The 25,130-nt window shown below is 39.7% G+C and overlaps 1 protein-coding gene across 1 annotated transcript; it reads right to left on the bottom strand.

Annotated features, from left to right (window-relative positions):
* Positions 1–3,122: 3,122 nt before the first annotated feature.
* slc37a1 (solute carrier family 37 member 1) lies at positions 3,123–25,130 on the bottom strand. The gene is made up of 20 exons (XM_053627470.1): positions 24,814–25,130; positions 22,314–22,545; positions 18,566–18,647; positions 17,342–17,453; positions 16,441–16,519; positions 15,449–15,584; positions 13,830–13,906; positions 12,523–12,689; positions 12,131–12,183; positions 11,802–11,879; positions 11,541–11,669; positions 10,513–10,603; positions 10,303–10,365; positions 10,089–10,174; positions 8,097–8,145; positions 7,149–7,222; positions 6,963–7,041; positions 5,611–5,708; positions 5,465–5,529; positions 3,123–5,360 (listed from the first exon to the last, which is right to left on the bottom strand). The coding sequence occupies exons 2-20, from the start codon at positions 22,367–22,369 to the stop codon at positions 5,345–5,347; spliced, it is 1,590 nt and encodes a 529-aa protein (XP_053483445.1). The 5' UTR covers positions 22,370–22,545; positions 24,814–25,130; the 3' UTR covers positions 3,123–5,344.

Raw genomic sequence — 25,130 nt, 5'->3', positions numbered from 1 at the left:
TCACAAATATTAGTGTGTCTAAAAAAGGGGGCGTGGCCACCCGGATGGCAAACGGCTGTGGCTCCAACTGCTACTCCAGTTCTGAGCTCAAATCACATATTTGAGGGATCTATTAATTCTACATAATTCATACAATTACATTTACAAAACTTGCCAGCTTGACTTATCCTCATGCTAGTACATATAGTGTCATGTCTAGTTGGTATAGCAACGATCACTACAAGTCAAAGTTTTATTTATAGAATTATTCCCCTATTCAAATGGCCAGAGGAAGTTCATCCCACCAGCTGTGTGCCTGTATAGAGAAGAGTCGTGATGTATGTCTTCGGTGTATCTTGAAAGATGCTGGGTCTAGTCAAGCCTGAAGGCAGCATGGTGCAAAGGTGTGCGAAGTGCCATCAGGTAGGTGTGGGCTGTTCGGTTTTTGGGCTTTGTAGGCGTGCATCAGTGTTTTAAATCAGATACTACTGGAAGACAGTGGAGGAATGAGGTAGTGTGGAGAGGTTGACAAGTTATCCAGCTGCAGTCTGGAGCAGTTACTAGAGTTGGAGGCGTGAAGAAAAAGACCTGCCAAGGAGTCCAATCTTGAGATAATAAGAGACTGATGAAACACGAGTGGCAACCATCGAGAGAAATGGCCAGGTCCTCAAGACATTGTAGAGAAGAACCCTACACGATGTAGTCATGTTAGCGATATGAGAAGAAAACTTTGCAGGGAAATCAATCATATCTACAGTAGTGCTACTTTCTCGCTTCATGTCAAAAAATTTTTGGACAAGCCACTGTCTTAAACAACTGTATTTATTACCAAGCAGAGCAATTTGATTGGATCTACAGAGTCTCCTCAAAAAACATGACACAGTGGATGACAAAATGCATAGAGCATAAGGGTAAACATACACAGCATATGCTATATATACTCATGTACAATAAAATGAAAGTACATGTATTCTACTTCCTGGTGTGATGTAACCTGTCACCTCCAGGTGAGGACTCAAACACTTGAATGCTGCTCTTTCCAATCCTAAAAACAGCTCTAACCTTAATACATTTTACACAATAAAACTGGGTGGTAATGGTGTTTCAGGCAATACATGAGGCCAGTATAACATCTGATACAGTTTATCAGTTACCAGTTTATGAGAAACCTACCATATTGGTCATAATCTACATGTACAGTTACTGATTTCTGGCAAGCTCTTGATGCACAATGTGTCCATCAGTGGAAAGGGACCATCAAAAGTTATATTACTTGGTGTTAGGGTAATGTTTTATGTGAAACTGGGACCACAAGCTACTACGACAGAAAGAATATCAAAAAGTGAATATTTTACTCTGCCACCAAACAAACAGGAGGAAATTTCCCCAAGGCCAAAACAATAAACAAAACCTAACATTACCTCCACAAACAAAACTACCTTCCATAAACATGATAGACTTTAGGAAATTGTTCCCGAACTTCCTTGCTAACAATAAAACCAGGAGAAAAGTGATAAAGAAAATTATATTTACACTCTTCAGGCAATGGTGACACCAAGTATAAATACTGTAAACATTTATACAGTGCATCCGGAAAGTATTCACAGCGCTTCACTTTTCCCACATTTTGTCATGTTACAGCCTTATTCCAAAATGGATTAAATTCATTATTTTCCTCAATATTCTACAAACAATACCCCATAATGACAACGTGAAAGAAGTTTGTTTGAAATCTTTGCAAATTTATTAAAAAAAAAAAAAAAAGCACATGTACATAAGTATTCACAGCCTTTGCCATGACACTCAGAATTGAGCTCAGGTGCATCCTGTTTCCTCTGATCATCCCTGAGATGTTTCTACAACTTGACTGGAGTCCACCTGTGGTAAATTCAGTTGATTGGACATGATTTGGAAAGGCACACACCTGTCTATATAAGGTCCCACCGTTAACAATGCATGTCAGAGCACAAACCAAGCCATGAAGTCCAAGGAATTGTCTGGAGACCTCTGAGACAGGATTGTATCGAGGCACAGATCTGGGGAAGGGTACAGAAACATTTCTGCAGCATTGAAGGTCCCAATGAGCACAGTGGCCTCCATCATCTGTAAATGGAAGAAGTTTGGAACCACCAGGACTCTTCCTAGAGTTGGCCGCCCGGCCAAACTGAGCGAGTGTATAACTATTTATCGCTTTCCACCTCAACCCAGTCCAAAGAGGCCGACTGGCATCTCTAAATTGTCCGTAGTGTGCAAATGTGTGTGTGGTTGTGCCCTGTGATGGGTCGGCACTCGGTCCAGGTTGTCCCTCATCTTGTGCCCCATGTCCCCTGGGACAGGCTCCAAGCTTCCCATGACCATGTGTAGGATAAGCAGTACTGGTCTGTAATGGATGGATTTCAGGAGGTCAGAGACTAGGACAGGACATCTACAACTGGTTGAACCAATATCAAATGTTTTTTTTTTATTTATTACATATACAGGAGAGGAACATAAGAAGGGTGAGTGATGAAGCATTCTCAGCACAGCAGTAACACTGGCATGGTAGTGTGTGTGGTCATGGTACGAGTGTATAAGCGCGGGAGTGTTGCTGGGGTTTTGAAACACCTGTGTTACTACTACTACGAGCCACTTAACCAAATATCTCCATCTGTGGTCAGAAACTGACAGTAATGAAGGCTAGAGAAAGATTAACATGGAAAAGATGCAAAGTTTAAGAAGGTTAGTGAGTAAAAAAACTTGCAGGCGGCTGTGGCTCAGGTGGTAAAGTGGGATGTCCACTAATCGTAGGATTGGCGGTTCGATTCCCAGCCCACGTGACTCCACATGCGACGTGTCCTTGGGCAAGACACTGAACCCCAAGTTGCTCCCGATGGCAAGCTAGCGCCTTGCATGGCAGCTCTGCTACCCTTGGTGTTTGTGTGAGAAGGGGTGAATGAGACACAGTGTAAAGCGCTTTGTAGAACCGCTAAAGTTAAAAAAGTGCTATATAAGCGCAGACTATTTACCATATAAAGGTGGAGACAATTAATATTAGTTCATAAAATCACTTTAGAGAGAGAGAGAGAGGTGGAAAACATACCCGAATCTACTTCTTAGCTAAACCATTTGAAACGAGTAAAGAATCAGACAATTATTACAACTGAAACAGTTGATATTCCTCTTTATTAATAATGCGAATTTGTTCACATTCATTCCTATAATCTCTTTATACAAAGTGACTTCCCAGCACAGCTAGTGCAATGAGTTTCTAAAGGAGTCTGAAAATGACAGACAAAAACAAACCCACGTAAAGAACAAGAAAATAGAAAACAAGGCACAATCATGTTGTCGTAACACCAGTAAAGAATTAGATGTGACTTCCGCATACAAAAATACATTCAACCATCTATAATGTGACGTCCACATACAGCTGGGTCACAGAACAGATTCAACTGCTTCATCCTTCGGCACGGCATTTCAGTCAAGGGTCAAGTTTGCCAGTGAATCGTGTTTTAAGCGATCTAGTGTTTGCCTACTGCGTACTCTGTCTTCCACGTGCACTCATTACTGAAAATGAACAGTGTATATACCTACAAGATCTAAATAATAATAATAATAATAATAATAATAATAATAATAATAACAAGAAGAAGAAGAAGAACAGCAATGTTTTCCTGAAAACAAAAGTATCCGTGACGACGGAAAAATGATTGGCTTCCTTCAAGCCGCCTATGACACCACAGTACTGAACACCCTCATATACACACTCGCTGTGCAGCCGAGCAAAACGGAGGACGGTTTACATTTGTCTAAATTTGTGTGAATCTGAACCAGTCCTAAAAAAACGAAACAATCTCAATATCCCGAGAGACTTAACGCACTCTGAACCACAGTATTTAAAACACAGTATTTAAATAACCAAATATAATATTTGTGTATAAATAACATATAAGGTTTTGACTTTGGTTTGTAGAAAGGCAGACGTGAATGAAGAACAATATATTAATAACATCCTCATACACACACACACACACACACACACACACACACACAACTTATTTATCTGTATACTTTGCATGTACTTGAAGAGCTATTTAGTGGTACAGATGGAGAAACTGTTTTACACACTTCCTGACAGCAGGGAAAGGAGAAAGATTGGAATGCAAACTGAAAAAAATAATCTAAAAAAAGAAAAAAAAAAAAGCAAGCAAATGTTTCTAATAACGAATGTAAGTCTATTGAAGCGTCACACTAAGTAGCTCCTTTTCGCTTTCGTTGATTACTGGGGGAAGTTCACAGTTCTAGACTTGGTCACACCATGTATGCTACATATCTGTGTTTTCTCTGTCGAACACCTGACACTGACTTTGTGGATGTGCTCATTAAAGTGTGTTAAGTTTGAAAATACAGAAATCCACTGGAGTGGTTGGGATTATATAGTAAAACTCATGAAGCTGAAAACATCGCAACTATTTACATTCCCACAGACTCTCTCCAGTTAAAGCCCATTAAGTTTATCCCATGAATTCATTTGTTACTGGCGAAAATGCACTATTAAAGGAGCGGTTTGCAACTTTTAGAGCCTCTTGGTGCCTCCAAGGGGAATTGCAACTGCAGTGAAAGCATATTTACAAGCCTTCATCGTCACGCCTAACTGACCCCACCCTCTCTCCTGAAACGGGATTTACCTGATGAGCCGATTTTCAGTGGAAAGGGTTGAGCAGAGAAGCTTTGTTTGGGCGGGAAGTGGAACTATTTTCAGTCCTAGAAATAACTTAAGCATCAGCCTAAAGTGAAGAAACTACCAAGATCCACTGAATAATGCGACTCAGAGTTTACCTAAACTATACCTGAAGTTAAAAATTACACACTGCCCCTTTAAATATCAGTATATTTCCAAACCGTGAATGGATTCTGAAAAGATACTGTATTCCAACAATAAATATTACACGATCTAAATAAATACCTAGACCTCGTACAATTTGACTCGGCAAAACCTTATTACAAGGACGCTCACACTAATAACAAACACAGAAGGCGATGATAAACATTTAGACTAAGATTGATTCCTTCTCTGATCTGATACAGCTCAAATTTAAATGTCTAAAGAACTTCATTGGTTTGAAGCAGTGGGTGGAGGAGGACTTCAGCTGGTAAAGAAGGCACGCTTGTACCAGGCTGCTACTCAGGCTACAGCAATGGTGAAAGAGTTCAAGTAAATATTTTGTCCCATTACACTGCTAGAGCAGCACAAAGCACAGTGAACGTGATCAAGCCGAAAGGGCGGGTCTGGGTCTGAGAACAGATTCAAGCTGTGGTCCCGGTTAGGAAGCGTCGAGTCTCCATCCAGAGTCTTCCTCCTCCACTGGAATTTAGTGCAAAGTGCTCAGTGCTCCTTCAGTCTGGAATACAGAAAGATAAAACACCATTTAGGCTCTACATTGAGATGTATATAGTATACTGTATGTATATAGAGAAATGTGCTCAGAGATAAACATGGACTCACTCTACAGACTGTCTTGCAGGGTTCTTGTTTGACCTCAACTCCTTAAACACCAATCTCAGCAACAGCTGCAGACAAACACAATAAGCAGATGTGAACATGTGAATGCGTGCGTCACTGCACTGATGTCTGATCTAAGCCATACTGACCAGCAGTGCAAAAAAGTCTGCTGTCATGAGCATGTAGAAGACCTGATCCCAGCCGTGTGCAGACAGCAGCCCGGCCAGCAGGGGGCCTATTGCAGCACCTATACAACGAAGAGGAGAAGGACGTGACACAGAGCAAAGGCCTCCCAAAAATGTGAAACTCGCAGCCCATTACAGAAAGTCTGAACACACAATTACACTGGTAACACAACAATCAACAATGGAAATCAGTCAAAACCGGTCTACACAAGATACAATGCAGCTTTACACAGACCTTGATTAAAGATATTGATTAAAGCAACTTTACAAGAAGAAGCCTATATGCACATTTATACATGTTTTTCAATGTATATATGAATATGCCGGTGGTCCCAGGAGTATTTATAATTTACAACATACAAGGGCGCTTGAAAGTTTGTGAACCCTTTAGAATTTTCTATATATCTGCATACATATGACTTTCACACAAGTCCTAATAGTAGACAAAGAGAACCCGATTAAAACAAATGAGAGAAAAATATTATACTTGGTCATTTATTTATTGAGGAAAATAATCCAATATTACATATCTGTGAGTGGCAAAAGTATGTGAACCTCTAGGATTTGCAGTTAATTTGAAGGTGGAATTAGAGTCGGGTGTTTTCAATCATTGGGATGACAATCAGGTGTGAGTGAATGTCCTGTTTTATTTAAAGAACAGGACTCTATCAGAGTCTGATCTTCACAACACGTTTGTGGATGTGTATCACGGCATGAACAAAGGAGATTTCCGAGGACCTCAGGAAAAGAGTTGTTGATGTTCATCAGGCTCTAAAAGGTTACAAAACCATCTCTAAAGAGTTTGGACTCTTGCACCAGTCCACATTCAGACAGATTGTGTATAAATGGAGGAAATTTAAGAGCACTGTTACCCTCCACAGGAGTGATCACCCAACAAAGATCACTCCGAGAGCAAGACATGTAAGAGTCTGCAGTTCATATAAAAATTTATGTTCTGTCGTATAAGAGACAGTTTGAGTCAAAGATTTCCATAGAAAACACTTTCCAATCAAGAGACCGGAAAGAAAAGACACAAGAGCCTAATTTTAGCAAACATTATTCCATGGCAGTTGTTCTCAAACATTTTTGGTTACAATATGCCCTGTTTACTGATCTTTTACAGAAATCCAGATGTAGATTTATATCTCAAATGAGCAAACCAGAGGCAGTGGAAAAGGCTAAATTTTCCGAGACGGCATGAGGAAGAAATCTTGAGAGGAATCCGACTCAAAAGGGAGCCCATGCTCTTCTGATTGACACTTAAAACAGGTGTAAATATCACGGTCAAATTCATAACAGAGGTCTGATACACTTACCAACTGACCCTGTCCCATCAATTATGGCAGTGACTGTCGACAGAGCGCGTGCATTGCCTTTAAGGCTCTTATGGGTGCCCTGTAATGTTGAAAAGGTAAAAGGTCAACAATAACATGTAAGAACAGGAGCAAAATGTATTTCTGAGTGTATCAAATGGATACACACACAAACAAGCCCACACTCACCAGATCAGCAGACACAGCGGTCGTGATGAGGGCATAAGGTCCGTTAACTAACCCTCCACACACCAGCAGCATGCCTATGACACACAACACCTCTCATCAGCTCACACAGGTTAAATACAGGACACAAAAATACTTTGCAGGTGTATTCACATGAAGCACACACAATCATATGCCTCATTTATGCCATGCAGGTACGTGGGACAATGATTGGGGAGAAAAAAAAGTGTCTGTGAGTGTGTATTATATTATATTATATTATATTATCATATAATTAGTTATTATTGTATTATTTTCAGAGATATCACATTTTCTATTCCGATACCAGTAGTGAAGCCTATGCTGATACCCGTCTGATACGGTTTTCTTTAAAAAACTACCAAGCTTTAAAAATCATAGTTAAATTCTTTCACACAAAAATCATCACTGACATTGTAAATGTAATAAATATAACAAAGTATAAATTATTAATATAATCAATCAATCAATCAATCCTAACAAAAGAAAAAGCAGTCAAGCCTCTTTATATATAAACATTTCCAGTTCGAAAAATGAATTTAATTTCCGAATCCAATTCCAATCTTTGCCATTTGTGACAGAATCTGATGTCCGATATGTTTTCTCCGATATCCGAGCCACCATTTTTTGCTGACATCAGCCCAATACTGATAGTGGCTACTGGATCAGTCCCATCTCTTATTACCATCTCTCAGTAACATGACTGTGTATAAAAAGAGTATCTTAGAGAGGCAGAGTCTTAAGGTCAGATTATGTTCATAAAATAAAACCGTATGCAGTCCATGGAATTTATTTTACGTGTGAAGGGTCCCTGGCTGCAGAAAGTTTCTACACCTATACTGTGAACCATGAAACCTTTAGGAACATGATCGTAACGAATATATAGAGATGTTACATGTTGTTAGTGTTGAAGGCAATGGAGTAAAGTCTTACCGATTGTGGGGCCCGGACCAAACTGGCTCATCATGGAGAAGCCATAAAGCTAGAAAACAGTCACAAATGAACTATTATCAGTCTCAGGAAGCCCAACAATATACAGACTGTCTTCATAGAACAGCGTTGCCCTCTAATGACCTGACTACAAGTGTGTTTGTGTACAAAAAATAATCTCATAACTACAAAAAAAAATATAACGTGTTTAAATGCACTTAAAAAACCGAACGGTAAACTCCAGGGCTACACGAGTCAGTCATTCATAGTATTTCTTTTTGTTTTGTCGCTATACATCGTGAAGCCGTTAGTTTCGTTATATTTTTCACTAGTAAGTTAATATTAAAGTATTAGAGGCTTTGCATCTCTCAAAAGGCTGTTGTTACACAACATTACTATGGTCATGTGTAATACTCATTTCCTGTTGCTTTTAAAGGAACGAGTAGCCTTTAATTAATCCACACCGAGTCAGTGTTATTAAAATAAACTGTTTATTTTACACTAATAGTTTAATTGCACCATGACTGTTAGTCTAGAACAAAAGGCCTCTGAGGAAGGTGATAATCATGTTTAAATCATGTCATTATCCTTTGATGGTGCTTCTAAGAACATTTTTTTAAATGACTGTCACCATGTAATTTGACAGTAACGACACGTTAATAGGTTGTGCCGAAACAATTATGCTTGCTGTCTCTATATGAACGGGGACATTAGTTTAGAGCTGTTTTTTTTTCAAAGGATGTGATTGTATAGTAACAGTGAATACATATGGTGGACGCGCCATATAATATAAAGCTAATTATGAATGAATGAAACAAGAACGTGTGTTATTGTGTACATGGTGAAACTTTCTGTAAGGAGAAACTTATTTAAGCTTTAAGTTTTCTGAGACGAGACAGTTTTCAAGATGGAGGTCCGTCTGGTTTCTTGGTAACGTGATAAGCTGAGTCTACGTCTTATGAACGTCGAAAGACAGAAAACGGGAAGCTGGTGAGGGAACGATTGTTCGTAGCTTATAACAGGCAGTAATAATAGGAAATAATTTGTTTCTTTTTTGGCTGTTCAACAACGTTAAACATGCTATAAACGGATAAAAAGTACAATGTATTATTATGTATCATTCTTTAATATAAAAATTTGGTAATTGTTGATAAAACGCTGTAGTATAAGAGGAATAGAGCACTTGCTGAGGACATGCTGTTATAGGAAAATAATCTTTGGGGTAGTTACAGTAACTCTGCATTAAACCACCCCGTCACGTTTTATTACTTAAAAGTCCCCATCAAATCAAAATTCTAGTTTTGTGGCTTTTAGTATGACTATGTTCAAGTTAAGATTATCTATAAAATAGTGCGCTCCAAATCAATGACAAACTTCACATGTAGAAGATATATGCACTTAAAATTTACACCCTCTCTACCACCAATACGAATCAACAATTCTGATGACATCGTTCTGCACTTTAGCGTCTCATCAGATTTTCTGTCCAATCGACATTTTCCGCCCCACAACAGTCGTAAGTTTCCTGGCTGTGAGGTAAGCTCAACGCTATTGGCGATTTTAAAAACGGAGCAGAGCCACTCTGTATGTTCCGCCCTGACTTTCAGTGGAAATTACGTCAATTGATCTATTTAATTAACTTTAATTATTGCAGTATTACTAGTTATAAGACTAACTGACCGTTGAATAGGTTTATTATGAATCACATTAATTCTATTAATTAATTTGCATAAGCCTGAAAAGTGTTGTGAAAACATTTTAACTATGTTACTGTGGAACGTTCAGGAATAAAATAAACTAAGAGCTCAAGACATATTTTTTAGGCATAATGTGCCTAAGATTTGAATAGTCAAATCATAATAATATAATAAATCTGTGCTGAGAATCAACAGCCATGTGTGTTAATGTTTTTATGAACACAGGGTTTTAATTAATGAATGTTTCGGAGAGATTTTGGTGAATTCCCTTCTCTCAGGATGCAGTAATGATACATACAGTCGGAGCAGCCAGGAGCAGCATCACAGCACATGTAGTGGCTCTCTTTCCCATCTTATCCGAGACCACTCCTGCCAGGATTCCACCTACACACACACACACACACACACACACACACACACACACACACACAACATGTCAGAGATAAGCGACTGCCTCACCCCTAAACCACCCTTGAAATGACATAAATGATGTCGGTATTGGCTCTCCATACCGACGATTCCGCCCACGTCAAACAGGGTGGAGAGATCGCCTGCCTTCTTTGCATCAAGGTGAGCTGTGACGCACAACACAGTCAGAGTTTCATCATACCAAGAACTACCGGTTAAACAAGAGTGTGTAGTTGTGCAATAAATGAAAAGAAAATTCTTCACATTCCTATTGTGTATGTAGAACAAACGCCCCTGTTCCAACACACTCTTACCTGCTTTCGTAATATAAAGGGGCAGCCAGAACAGAAACGTGTAGCTGACCAGCTTAGCAAACAGCAGACACAGAGAGAATTCCACCACACCCTACACACACATGCACACACACACACACACACACACACACACACGCGCACACGCGCACACGCAGGGTTTAATATTGTGTACCAAATACAGTATACTCACATATATAATATACACACGCACACACACACAAAATAATAAACACATATGTACAGGTTGACAGAAGCACAGGAATGAGGGAATGGTGGGTGGAGCTAATTTTGCAGATATAGAGATGAATGGATAATGAACTAATTTGGTATAATTTGCTCTAATACGTGTTGGATGGGCAGATGATACTCTGGAAAGGTGAAAATATGAATGAAAATTTAAATGGATCAAATATTGATCTAATATTCTGTGAATTGTGTGATTTGATATCATATTAGAGGGATGGATTGATAGATTGTGGGATTTTGTATAACAGATAAAATGGATGGATGGTTGGATAGACGGATGGCTAGACTGTGGGATTTCATCTAGATGGATGGATGGATGGATGGATGGGTTGTTGAATCTTGTATAATATTGGATGGATGGATGGACGGACAGATAAATGGACTGTGGAATTTCATATAATATTGGATGTCTGGATGGATTCTGGAAATTGGTATCAGACACCAGGGATGGACTGATAGACAGACTGTAATTTCATATCATTTTAGATACATGGAATTTGTGGATTGTGGAATTTTTATAATATCGGATTGATGGATGGTTGGAAGCATGGGTGGATGGATGGATGGATGGATGGATAGATAGAAGGAAGATTTGATCCAGTACTGGTTGGGTAGATGAATTAGTCTAATAGTTAATGGATAAAGAAATGAATTGCGCTCATTTTGGAGGGACGAATAAAAGTATTTGGTTAAAATTTGAATGTAATGATTGGTCTGATGTATGTATGTATGTATGTATGTATGGATGGATGGATGGATGTGATGTGTGTGATGTCACTGACCGGTATGCGTAAAGCTCCCATGAAACTAATGGCACCCGGCTCTACCTCACGCTTCACTACGATCACCTGCTGCACAGGAACACACACTCCTGCACTGTCCTGCCCCAACAACAGCTCTGTATCAGAAGTCTGACACACACACACACACACACACACACACACACACACACACACACAAACACACAGAATGTCAGAATATTACCTGTTGTGAGTCAAAAAGAAAGGCGTCAGTTAAAACACGTGACAGTGTAGGAGACTCACCTGGGCTTTTGCTCCTTGTTTATACTGCAGGTACAGGTCTTTATGGCCGTTAACACCGTTCCAGCTTTTGTGCAACTTCTGCCAGAAACACAACACAGTTTAGAAAACGTACAAAGATGTGGGAGTATGTGCTCTTTTACATTTCTTTTCTTCCGCTGTCCAGGTGATCGTCAGTGACAGTAGTGATTGAAACTACTGCTGAACATATCAGGAATGCTCATGATGCCTAACCATCACCGGCTGTACTATTAACACACTTGCGTGCACACACACTTTCACAATCAAACACACACATGTTAGCAGAAAGAGATTATTCTGTGTGTACTTGCCTGATGGCCATTGATTGCATGTTGAGTGGTAGCAGCTTTCAGATCATTTGGGTCTGAAAAGACAAAACAGAGAAAACAATCCATTCAGACTCAGCAAGGTTACATGCCAGCCCACACACACACACACACACACACACACAAACTTAAAAAACGTAGTACCTAAGGGACCAGATCAAACACACCAACTTTAAAATGCCATCAAGTCTTCACTAATCACACAGCAGGCAGTTGATAGCAGATGTATTTAAACGTCTGTTTCTATTTGTGTTGGTGATGTGACGTGGTCTGAATGTGCCTTTGCTGTCTTGTTTGTTTCATATAAAAGCCAGGCCACATTTAACATCAACAGACAAACCAACAACAAAACAAAAACATCACGTAATAACACCCACGCTCAATAAGGAAGAGGAAGCAGATGATGCCCATGACGGCGATGATGATGCCGGGGACGATGAAGGACAGCCCCCAGTTAGACGACACGTAGTGCGCGGCGATCAGAGAACCCAGGATGTTCCCGACAGAAGTGTGAGAGTTCCACAGCCCCATGATCAGACCTCGTCTGATTGAATACAAAATCATATTACATCATATCATTTACATATATACACACACATATACATACATATACACACACATATACATACATATACATACTTATTTATTTATTTGTTTATTTATGTCTACAACAGAAATATACATGTTATGAATAGTAAATCTGGTGAGAAAATTATAAGTCAGCCTGATGTATGATGTCCTCTATACCACCTCAAATTTATATCTCAGTGAAACAGGAAGTCTTAAAAAAGTGAAATGTGACCCTAAAAAAAGTTATATAAAATGGGAGCTACACTTTTATTTTGTTCATAATTTATTGTTTAAAGTTCAAAATACATTATATACCTTTAGATACAAGGCTAAAAACATTATAATAAAGTCCAAGTTTATGAATACTTAATAATAACACTAATAAAACAGGAATAATTTTGGAACGTTGTGCATCCTGACGGCGAAAACTGAGAATCTCTGCAGACGGTTATTTTTTTAATTTAATTTAGTTGTTTAATTATGTATAAATAAAGGTTTTATAGCAATTTATAACACGTGAGCGATATATTAACTGATTATAAATAATGAATTACTGAATCATTAATTAAAGTGTTTATAAAAGTGTTAATTAAAGTTTGTTAGAGTGATGTGTATTTCAGGCTTCTGTGCAATGTGTAGGCCAATAATATAATAATAATAATAATAATAATTAATAAACATTTCATACCATGGTTCTGTCTGAATACTCGACTCTGATTGGCTGGAAGGTGTGCGTTCAAACCGTGGAATGCACAGGACGAATCATTTATTATGATTTATTCAAATAAATGTAATCTTATCGCACTACTTTTTCTCGGTGTATGAAAGTATGAAATATGATCGCAGATAATTCTCAGGCAAGTTTGAGGTTTTTACACAATGGTAAGCCTCATTCAAAGCTTCCATAGCAGTTGAAATCTGAGCCCAAAATGGGATAAAAGGTCAAGGTGTGTTTAGTCAGACTCGGATGAGTTCACTGCATGGTGTTTACGTGGAACGGAGTGCATGAAGGTTGTCACACTTATTTTCTATCTGGGTTATCTATGGAGTATAGAGCATGGATCTGTCAGATTATAACAATATTATAACACAATATTATAACACAGTTACACACCTGCCCTTGCCAAACCAGTTCCCAATGCAGGTCACCACACTGGGCCAGCCAGTAGTCTGCACCACTCCATTGGCAATCTGTAACATGAGAGGGAGAGAGAGAAAGAACAAGAGACATACAGAGAGAAAGAGAGAGAGAGAGAGAACAAGAGAGAGAAAGAGAGAGAGAGAGAGAGAAAGAACAAGAGAGAGAAAGAACAAGAGTCATACAGAGAGAGAGAGAACAAGAGACATATAGAGAGAAAGAAAGAGAGAGAGAACAAGAGAGAGAGAGAGAAAGAACAAGAGACATAGAGAGACAGAGAACAAGAGACAGAGAGAGAGAGAGAGAGAGAGAGAGAGAAAGAACAAGAGACATATAGAGAGAGAGAAAGAAAGAGAGAGAGAGAACAAGAGACAGAGAGAAAAAAGAACAAGAGACAGAGAGAGAGAACAAGAGACACAGAGAGAGATAGAGAGAGAGAGAAAGAACAAGAGACAGAGAGAGAAAGAAAAAGAGAGAGAGACAGAGAAAGAACAAGAGACATACAGAGAGAAAGAACAAGAGACAGAGAGAGAGAGAGAACAAGAGAGAGAGAGAGAGAGAGACAGAGAGAAAGAACAAGAGACAGAGAGAGAGAGAGAGAGAAAGAACAAGAGACAGAGAGAGAGAGACAAAGAAAGAACAAGAGACAGAGAGAGAGAGAGACAGAGAAAGAACAAGAGACAGAGAGAGAGAGAGACAGAGAAAGAACAAGAGACAGAGAGAGAGAGAGACAGAGAAAGAACAAGAGACAGAGAGAGAGAGAGACAGAGAAAGAACAAGAGACAGAGAGAGAGAGAGAGAGAGACAGAGAAAGAACAAGAGACAGAGAGAGAGAGACAGAGAAAGAACAAGAGACAGAGAGAGAGAGAGACAGAGAAAGAACAAGAGACAGAGAGAGAGAGAGAGAGAGACAGAGAAAGAACAAGAGACAGAGAGAGAGAGACAGAGAAAGAACAAGAGACAGAGAGAGAGAGAGACAGAGAAAGAACAAGAGAGAGAGAGACAGAGAGAAAGAACAAGAGAGAGAGAGACAGAGAGAAAGAACAAGAGACAGAGACAGAGAGAGACAGAGAAAGAACAAGAGACAGAGAGAGAGAGACAGAGAGACAGAGAAAGAACAAGAGAGAGAGAGAGAGAGAATACTTGATGTACTTTCAATAATAAAAAAGCAAAAGCATTTTCTCTGTAGATTTCTATTTATATCGAATACATTATGTATTCATCACTGAATTATTGTGCATAAATGTATTATTTAAATAATCCTCAGGTCTGTTTTTTTATATTGACGTTTCTATGATGAGGCTAGAAACTCATCGTGACACGCAGAGAGATAAAAACGTCGGACACACAGATGAAGAGTAATCAAAATGAACATCATGAACATGGCTAATTTCCTCATTTCCCCGTTATGTTTACAATTCTCTGGCTGAGAAATGAGCTCTACCAACCGAACAGAGCTCTGCCTCATTTCATTACAAGGACTAAGAAGTAGGATTAATCGAGAGACGAGTGTGTGTGTGTGTGTGTGTGTGTGTGTGTGTGGCTTCTTTAACCTATAAAAATCACAAAAACCCGAGCAGGCAGAGGAAGCTGACCTGGACGAAGATGTAGAATCCGAGGCTGTGAATGTCGTAGACGTATCCGAGTCCGAACAAACAGGTGAAGAGGCCGCTGGTCAGCATCCCCACGCTCAGATAGAGGCGGATGGGCAACCGCTCTCCAATAATCCCACTGCCAGAGGAAATGACAAACACATCACAGTCAAAGGCAGAGCAAGACAGCCGTGTGCGTTTGTGGAGATGTGAACCAAGCCGAGCTGAGCAACAGGACGATCTAATATCCAGATTGTAACAATGCGTTGTTCTGAGATATTTTGGGTATTGTCAGTACTTTGTTTTTTAAATAACATTTACAACTGGATGTATTATTTGTTTGTCTCAATGAGCTCATTTTTTCACTGCTGTTTTGCTAGCAGTTTGTTAGTAAGCCGATATACTGTGCTGGATGTCATGCATCATAGAAATATCAAGCAGCGTACGATATGATATGATATTTTTTTCCCATATCTCTCACCCCTAGCGCGTGAAAATGTGTCTGAATTGTCTCTAAACATTTTCCAGCTCAATTCAGAAAATATAGAGGTCAGCACTGGCATGTGTGTGTGTTTATTTACGTAGACCTCAAATGAACACCCTGCAGTAAAATCTACTAATTAAAGCGGGTGAAAAAAAACCCCCAGTCTGTACTGTGTGTATAAAAAAGCCTCATTACATTCCTTTTATTATGAAAGCCTTAAAGTTTTAGCTACAAATTCCACTTACGTCAAATATAGTCAAGCAGCCAAGACGTGTCTGACGACTTCGGTTTGTTTCTTTAGTTTTGTAATGGAGTTACAAGCATAAGATAGCTCACAACAATACGATTAAGTCATCACACCGCTGACTCAGAAGTCCTAACTTGACTCAGTATTAGCTATAAATATCTTAACTGTGAAAACACACACGTGCGCACACACACACACACACACACACAATTCCTTTGTGTACAAACATGGCTGTAAACCGTGCAGCAGTGATTTAGTTCTCACCTCAGATACATGCCTATAGCATAAGCACACAGGAACGAGTAGTCCATCGCCCCCAACAGCTGCTTATAGTTTTCTTTATCTGCGCACACGCACACACACAAACCGTGAACGTTGTACAGAGACAAACAGAAACACTGTACATTTCATACATATGTATACCACAGCACTGTGGGATTCTCAGATCTGATTGGTCAGAAGGCAGCCCTGCAGTAGTTACAGCTACAAGACAAAATCACAGGTTTATATCAATGTGCTTGTTCTAATACGTTCTTGTTTCGGCTCTATTCGTTGTTCTCTCGCTCACGCAGAGCTTGACGGTCTTCCTGCTTTGTAACGAAGACCATTACATGGTCTGCATAAGCTGACAACACAGCTGTCTCCTGCAGTCCACACACTGATAAAGCCCTGCATGTTGCTACTCAGTCGACAAAATGGAGAGACAGGGACAGAGAGAGAGGCAGAGAAAGACAGAGACAGAGAGACAGACAGAGAGAGAGACAGACAGAGAGAGAGACAGAGAGACAGACAGAGAGACAGACAGAAAGAGAGACAGACAGAGAGAGAGAGCGAGACAGACAGAGAGAGAGAGCGAGACAGACAGAGAGAGAGAGCGAGACAGACAGAGAGAGACACAGAGAGACAGACAGAGAGACAGACAGAGAGAGACACAGAGAGACAGACAGAGAGAGAGCGAGACAGACAGAGAGACACACAGAGAGAGAGACAGAGAGAGAGACAGAGAGAGAGAACAAGACAGACAGAAAGAGACAGAGTGACAGACAGAGAGACAGAGAGAGAGAGCAAGACAGACAGAAAGAGACAGACAGAAAGAGACAGACAGAGAGACAGACAGAGAGACAGACAGAGAGACAGACAGAAAGAGACAGACAGAGATATTTACCGAATGGTTTCCAGCTGCAGTCTGTTTCAATGATAACGGGATGCTGACTGCTGATGTGTTTTACAGTAGACGTCGCCTCGCTAATCTGCGTACAGTTCTTATGGAGTTCACTCTAAACAAAATCAACACACACACAAACACACACAATCAATAATCACTAACCAAACACAATAACCCAAGCACTGTTCCCGAGCCATGAATCAGAACCGGCACTTATTAGTTCTCATCACGATGCTTATTGAATCAGAAAACCTGAACAAGCTCTTCCTGTTAAAGACACATGCTGACACAAGCACTAACAGCACACAGGATCGCGACTGTGATCCTGATAACACTGCGTGCTCTCTGATGCCCGGATAACGCCGGCTGTGGATCATATACACAGGGGTAACACTCGCTCTATGACGTACTTGCGTACAGTCAGGAAGTTACACAAGCGCAATTAAGACCATTCATTTTTAAATCTTTTTAAATCAAGCAGCTTTTTACTAAATTGATATTTTTAAACAACTGCAATCTGACAGGAAGGCAGCTCATATCAGGTTCAAATTCTGTACTTGATGTAAAAATGTAAACTTTTTACACACAAAACTTTCCTCCCTTTTTTACAGTGTTAGAAATATAAGTAAAAATGTCGCTTTTAGAAATAGTATAAATAATGAAATATATATTTATTTTTATATATATATATATATATATATATATATATATATATATATATATATATATATATAATAAATGTGTTTATTAATAATAATAAACATTTTATTTTTGTACATTATATACAATAGTTAAATGTAGCAGTCCTCCATTGCTGGCAGTCTGTGAGTAAAACTATATACTGTGATGAATATCGTCGAAAAGCCCTGGAGAACGGTGATATTTATCATGATATGTCTTAAGACTCATGCACTTACGCCTGTTATTATTTTTAAAGACTGGATTGTTCTGTAAATGGGAATGAAACCAAGGCCGTTCTTCTTCAAAGTAACAAGACTGCGAAACCAAGATGGTCATTTTTGCTCCAGCAGATGTGATTAAATGTGAAAGTACAGGAAATGACATCATTTACAGCACAGCCCATTACCTTCTACAGTATTTCTGGTTATCACGGAGTGTGTGCATTTCATCCTCCTGAAAAGACAGCGCTCTTTTTGTCCCCGTGCGCTGTCTGAGCGACTAAAGCTGGTCGTGTGAAGTGTAGGTGTGTGTGTGCGTAGTTACCTTTATAATGCTGATGGGTTTCCTGGACAGGTGGAAGCTGGTGTAGAGCAGAAAGGTGAGGGCAAACGTGAAGGCTCGGTACCTACACACAAGTGTAAAAGAAAAGCAAGACAGATGTTAACGTCTACATTTCGTCGACTGACTTTGATCCAGAGTGATGCAAACGGATTAAAAGTACGAATCCCAACTACAGAATTAAACTAGAAAATAAGGCTACGTTCTCACACACACACACACACACACACACACTGCTTGGAACTGATGTGAATTGAAAGAGTTGATTGATGAACAGGTGATGTGTAAAAAAAAGATGCTCTACTGTTCAACCTCTGACAGAAGGTACTCTGTGCAGTTTAGAGTGTTACTAAATGCTAAACCGTGTTGCTATTTCACCTCGATAACTCATTATTTCAACTGAATCGGAAGCAGTTTATATACAAAATATTTATGAACCTAATTCCCTGTGATGGTTGGACAGACATTTCTTTTCAGTGTAATAAACTCTTTAGGTTTATTAATTAATGACGGTGTTAATATGGACACTTGATTAATGTAACAGAGCGCAGGTTTCAGTGTTATTGTATGACCATTAGGGTACTCAGTCAATTTTAAGTGAGCATATCTGAAGGCATTTAAAAATATATATTTTTAGCAATCATTAGATATATATATATATGTCTCAACTGAATTCCAAAAAAAAAAAAAAAAAAAAACCCCACAAACAAAACGAAAACAAACAAACCCATCATCTGACTTATTTACTATATGTATATGGGAGCATAGGAAATAAGAATTATTATTATTATTATTATTATTATTATTAGCTAATATCCAGTAAATTTGTCTTAGATTGTGGGGTCAAAATAGCGAGATAATTCAAAATAACCAAACAGCACTTCAACATTTTAAATCAGACTTCAACCTGCAGATTAGGTCTTCCACAAGGGTTAAATAAATAAATAAATAAATAACTAAATAAATAAATAAATAAATCACTTCCCCTGGTCGGCACACTCCTCTGTTTAGTGAATTGAATTCTTGCTCGGTCGTGTTGCTCAGACGTGATCGCCAGCAGGAAGCTCTGGGAGAATTTACTAGCCGTGCAAACATGAGCCTTGCGTCACACCTACTCTCCACTCAGCAACGCACACAACCTGTGTATCCAGCAAACAGTCCAACAACACCAGGCCAAGCTTCACAGCGGAGTGAGAACGGACTAACCCGTCCTCAGAGTGGACTCGACTGTCGGTACGCTGGACACCACGGACAGGACACTCACAAACACCTCGCTGTACAACCTCCAGTGCGGACTGTTCAATAACGCTCACAGTGCTCGTTTTAGATCCATTTTATACTCCATTCGAGTCCATTTTGACTAATGTGAAGAGGATGTAATGATCTGGACCGGTGCCGAATGAGACCCATTTTAATCCTGGTGAATTTACTAAGCGTACAACAGGGGCTCTAACCGCAACACAGGTTATTAACGAGTTATTCATAGCAATAATAACGAATAATAACGAGGCTAGTTATTTTACTTCTGGTGTGCATTTCCTCTCGGTCTCTCTCGGGCTCTCTGGGTAAATAGATCACGAATGGTGGTGGGTGTCATAAACCAAATCACACAATGAACTGATTAAGAAATGTTCAGCTTATGTTTTGAGATATATTAACGCGAGGTTAACGTATTGAACACAGGTTACATCGTCGATGCATTTTGTTTAGTTCACGAACATTTTTATCGCTTTCTTTTAAACAATATTTTCCAGGTTGTAAGTAAAAGTACGTCAATAAATAAATAAATAAATAACTATGTAAGTCAATAAGGAAAGTAAACAAGTATGGCATATAAATAAGTAAGTACGGTCAGAAGTAAGAAACGTATGTAAGTATGCAGGTACGCAAGTAAGTAAATCAATAAGTAATATAAGTAAGGCGTGTATGCAGGTAGGTAAGTAAGTTAAAAAATAAATCTAAATTCATGTACTTGTGTGAATCTTGTCTTATTACTTCAGTGCTCAGTAAATGTGTGTAAAGAATGTAAACTGTAGTATAGTACTCCCCTCGTTCTCTCTTGCCCCTGTACTAGGCGTGTGTTCCTAGGGTCTGTTAAACACCATATACATCAGATAATAAACACTACTTGTTTACATAGTGTGTAATCGTTCATTCCTCTTCAGCAACCGGGTCGGGGTAGCGGTCTATCCGGAGTCTATTTCGGTAATGCAAGACACAAGGTGAGAGAATACACCCAGCACACACACACACACACACACACTCACATTCACACCAAGGGGCAATTTAGTGTAGCTAATCGGTCTATCTGCATGTCTTTGGACAATGGGAGGACACCTGAGAGCGTGGAGGAAACCCATGCAAACACTGGGGAGAACATGTGACACTACACACAGACAGTAACCCGAGCTCAGGCTCGAACCAGGAGCCCTGGAGCTGTGAGGCATCAATGCTAGATATTGCATTAACACAATCTTCCAGAAACGAGGTCAAAACTAATGAGACAGCGGTATTAGTAAAAATCATCCGGCTCTACTCACAGCACACGCTCGGATCGAGGTACGACCACGGTCCTAGGTTAAAGCGGAATAGTATACATTTAGTTTATCTAAATTTCGACTGAAACCCTTCATCATGATCAAAGATTTAACTTTCCACACAAGAACATTAATATCACAACAATTTGAGCAAACGGAAAAAAGGCTGAATCACGTCCCCTGTGCGTCTGATCGAGGCCTCTCGTCTCGGGGGAAACCTTTGTCTCCATGTGCAGAGTTACATAACAGTCAGTGTGCGTGTGTGTGTGTGTGTGTGTGTGTGTGTACACGTGTGCGCGTCTCCCGAGGACACCGAGGTCACACAGCTGCAAGGTTCATTCCCTTTCCATTCTCCTGAATGGAACGGTGAGGACACAAATATGTTATTTAATCATTCAAAGCACAATCTACGATCACGATCTTTTCATATTACCGACTTTGCACTGAAATACATTTATGACACTGAAATGTCATGCCTTATTTGTGTCAATATCATCTCACGAAGGCTGTATTGATATACGTCTCGTATCGTGGCTTCAGTGCATCATCTCACGCCTAGTTACGTGTAAAGAATTCGTGGTGCTGTAACCGAGGACTTCTCCTTTCTCTTTGAAATATAAATATATAATCTATCATCTATAACGATTCAGTGACTACGCCAATTAGTCTATGATGTCATCTGGTGACTTCTAGTGAATACCTGGGTGTATGTTAACTCCTTTCCCCTGAAATGAGTTGAAAAATCCTACATTTAAAGAACAGAAGACTTATCCTTCATCACATGAACAGAATTTCAATTATACACCCAAACAAGGGGATACAAACAGACGGTTAAAGCATATATAGCCTAAAATATGACGCTTGTGATTTAATGCAGTAAACCTGACATCTGAAACATTGGCCAGGTAACAATTACACCGCATTATGATTAACCAACTTATCGAAGCCAACACTCATGATCAAGATTAAAATACCATTATGCGACCTTGCTACAAGTACATAAACACAGTCTGGACTTTGAATACAAGAAACAACAGCCATGAAGACATAAACGACACATGTTTATACTCTGTAGTGTGCACATTTGCATGCACACACACACACACACACACACACAGAGGAATAAACAGTCAGTAAAAATAGGGATGATAATAAAAACAGAAGAGTGGAGAGGGAGAGAGAGAGAGAGAACTGACCACTGCTCCCGGTTAAAGGACGCCAGGAACCGAATGCCAGGGGGTACAGGAGCCATGTTAGAAGCTATGGGCGAGCTCAGCAGACAGTGGATTAACTTCACTGAGACTGAAGAGATGATGCAAGCGGACGCACGATCTCGGCACTCAGCTCTGACAGGAACGGCCTTGCGATGTCATCAAGAAAGGACATGATGCAGTGCTGACAGGTTCCATCAAAATCACGCCTGTTCTCCTACAGATAAAAAGAGAGATGAAGAGATATCAGAAGTCTTTTCATTCAAACCAGGAAGACGGGATACACAGTAGATGGCCGAGGTTCGGCTGGTCAGGTGTACGCAACAACAGGTCCTGCCGGACAAATCATATACAAAGCTATTTCGTTTGAATAAACGACGAGCCGTATCTCCTTGCAGGTCTCGCCCGGTTTCCCACTGAAGCTAAGTAGAGTTGAGCCTGGCCAGTACCTGGATGGGAGACCTCTTGGGGAAAACTAAGGCTGCTGCTGGAAGTGGTATTAGTGAGGACAGCAGGGGGCGCTCACCCCGTGGTCTTTGTGGGTCCTAGTGACGTGGACACTATACTGTAGAAACCGAAGTCCTGACTCTCTGTAGTCATTAAAAATCCCAGGACACTTCTTGTAAAAGAGTAGGGGTATAACCCCGGCGTCCTGGTGAAATTCCTCCATTGGCCCTACTCTACCATGACCCCTCTAATAATCCCCATGTCTGAATTGGCTACATCACTCTCTCCTCTCCATTAATAGCTGGTGTGTGGTAGGAGTTCTGGTGCACTACGGCTGCCGTCACATCATCCACGTGGATGCTACACACTAATGGGGCTTGAAGATCCCCCCTCCCCCAATACTATGTAAAGCGCTTCGAGTGTCTAGAAAGCGCTATATAAATGTGACTAAGTTTTAAAAAATTTAAATAAAAAACTTTGCCATATAACTTACATTCAATACTATTTTTGAATTTTTGGCAAGTTGTTTTTCCAAGCAACTTTTTTAGTGCTAGTTTTGTAGATATTTCATTTATTATATTTAATCGTTTATTCATCTTCAGTAAGGGCCTTATCCGGGTCAGGGTCAGGGTCGGGTGGATCCGGGGCACTATACACACAGCTCTTTTATTACAGTAAAAATGTCTTGTAATGTAGCACATAAAACTTCCCATCTCTTGACTTTTATGTGAGTTTATACATGAGAGCTAGTACACATGACCAACCGGATTCTGCATCACCACTGCCATATGCAAATCAGCATTTATGTTGGTTAAACATGAAACATTTAGCTTTATGTTCCTGGGACTTGTTTCTCCATAAACTCAAAATGCATCTGTACTTCCTTATAGACATTTTCGGAATGTAAGACAAGGTAGGTGTGTGTGTGTGTATGTGTGTGTGTGTGTGTGTGTGTGTGTGTCTGTGTGTATGTATGTAGGTGTGTGTGTACACAGGCAAGACGTGAGGGACAGTGTTCCGGCTGTAGTGTTTGCTCAGACTGGAGAAACCAGGCAGACTGCGACATAGACACACCTCTGATACTGAAATTACCTGGGATCTGATCTCAGTCCTCCATTCAAAGAATCCTAATGCTGAACTAGAAAAAACACCTGAGATCAGACCATCAGCTGTATATAAGACTGTAGAACACCAATGACTGTATATGTAGTTAAGACACAAAGAGATGAGACCAATTACTGTATATATGGATTAGACACAAATATTAGACCAATGATTGTATATAAAGATTAGACACAGAGCGACTAGACCATCAGTATATAAAGATTAGACACACAGGCCCTAAACCAATGACTGTATATATGGATCAGACACACAGAGATTAGACTAATGTCTGTAAATATGGATTAGACACACAGAGATTAGACCAATGTCTATATATATGGATTAGACACACAGAGATTAGATTAGTGACAGTATATATGGATTAGACACCCAGAGATTAGACCATTGACTTCTATATATGTATTAGACACAGGGATTAAACCAGTAACTGTTTATATAGGTAAAACATTTAGAGCAATGTCTGTATATATGGATTAGACACACAGAGATTAGACCAATGTCTTTTTATAAAGATTAGACACAAAGACACTAATAAATTATATATATATATATATATATATATATATATATATATATATATTTATATATTTATTTATTTCACTGTATCCATAAAGCATGTTGAAAGTGTGCAGTGAAGGATAACAGCAGCTGGATTTAACATGAACCATCCGTTCAGGTGGTCCTTTGATACCGGAAGCATCATAATAAAAAACACTAAACACTAAGGGTGTAAAAGAACATTACCACATACCCTACATAGTGCACTAGGGGATAGAAGGAGATATTTGAGATTCACCTAATGTCACTTAGCGACCGTTCTGTCTATCAGAGAAACAGGAAAACCGTCGTGCAGTCACACACCACCACCGTTAAGCTTTACCTTAGTGTTTAAAATATCTGTGAATGTTCTTACCTTGTTGTAATAAAATTCCGAGTTACCGAGGTGTATCGACCCGGGGCTCAGCTCCACTTCCTCCTTCTTCAAAGCAGGCTCGGTGGCGGTAGGACCGTTGACAGACTCTCTCTCTCAAGGGAAGCAACTACAACGAGGGGCGGGACGCTACCCGGAGACGGGCCAATCAGCGCATACCGGAACTACGCAATAGCCAAACCACAAGAAGCGGAAGTTAACTGAATGTCGCTATGTAGCTATGACCACAGAATATGTTTATTTATCGGCTTTTATTAGCGAGTCTGTTCAAATATATGGTTCATCTTCACCAAAAAGAG

Source organism: Ictalurus furcatus, chromosome 6, assembly GCF_023375685.1.
Source record: "Ictalurus furcatus strain D&B chromosome 6, Billie_1.0, whole genome shotgun sequence".
NCBI classification, from domain to species: Eukaryota; Metazoa; Chordata; class Actinopteri; order Siluriformes; family Ictaluridae; genus Ictalurus; species Ictalurus furcatus.
The sequence above is the reverse complement of the archived record's forward strand: the minus strand, read 5'-3'. Positions and strand labels throughout refer to the sequence as shown.

Excerpts from the sequence above, each read along its gene's own strand:
- slc37a1 (XM_053627470.1), bottom strand. The coding sequence starts at position 22,369 with ATGGCTCCTGTACCCCCTGGCATTCGGTTCCTGGCGTCCTTTAACCGG. Across the intron at positions 10,366-10,512 it reads CCTTTATATTACGAAAGCAG|CTCACCTTGATGCAAAGAAG; the intron begins GTAAGAGTGTGT and ends TGTGCGTCACAG. Across the intron at positions 10,175-10,302 it reads TGACGTGGGCGGAATCGTCG|GTGGAATCCTGGCAGGAGTG; the intron begins GTATGGAGAGCC and ends GTGTGTGTGTAG.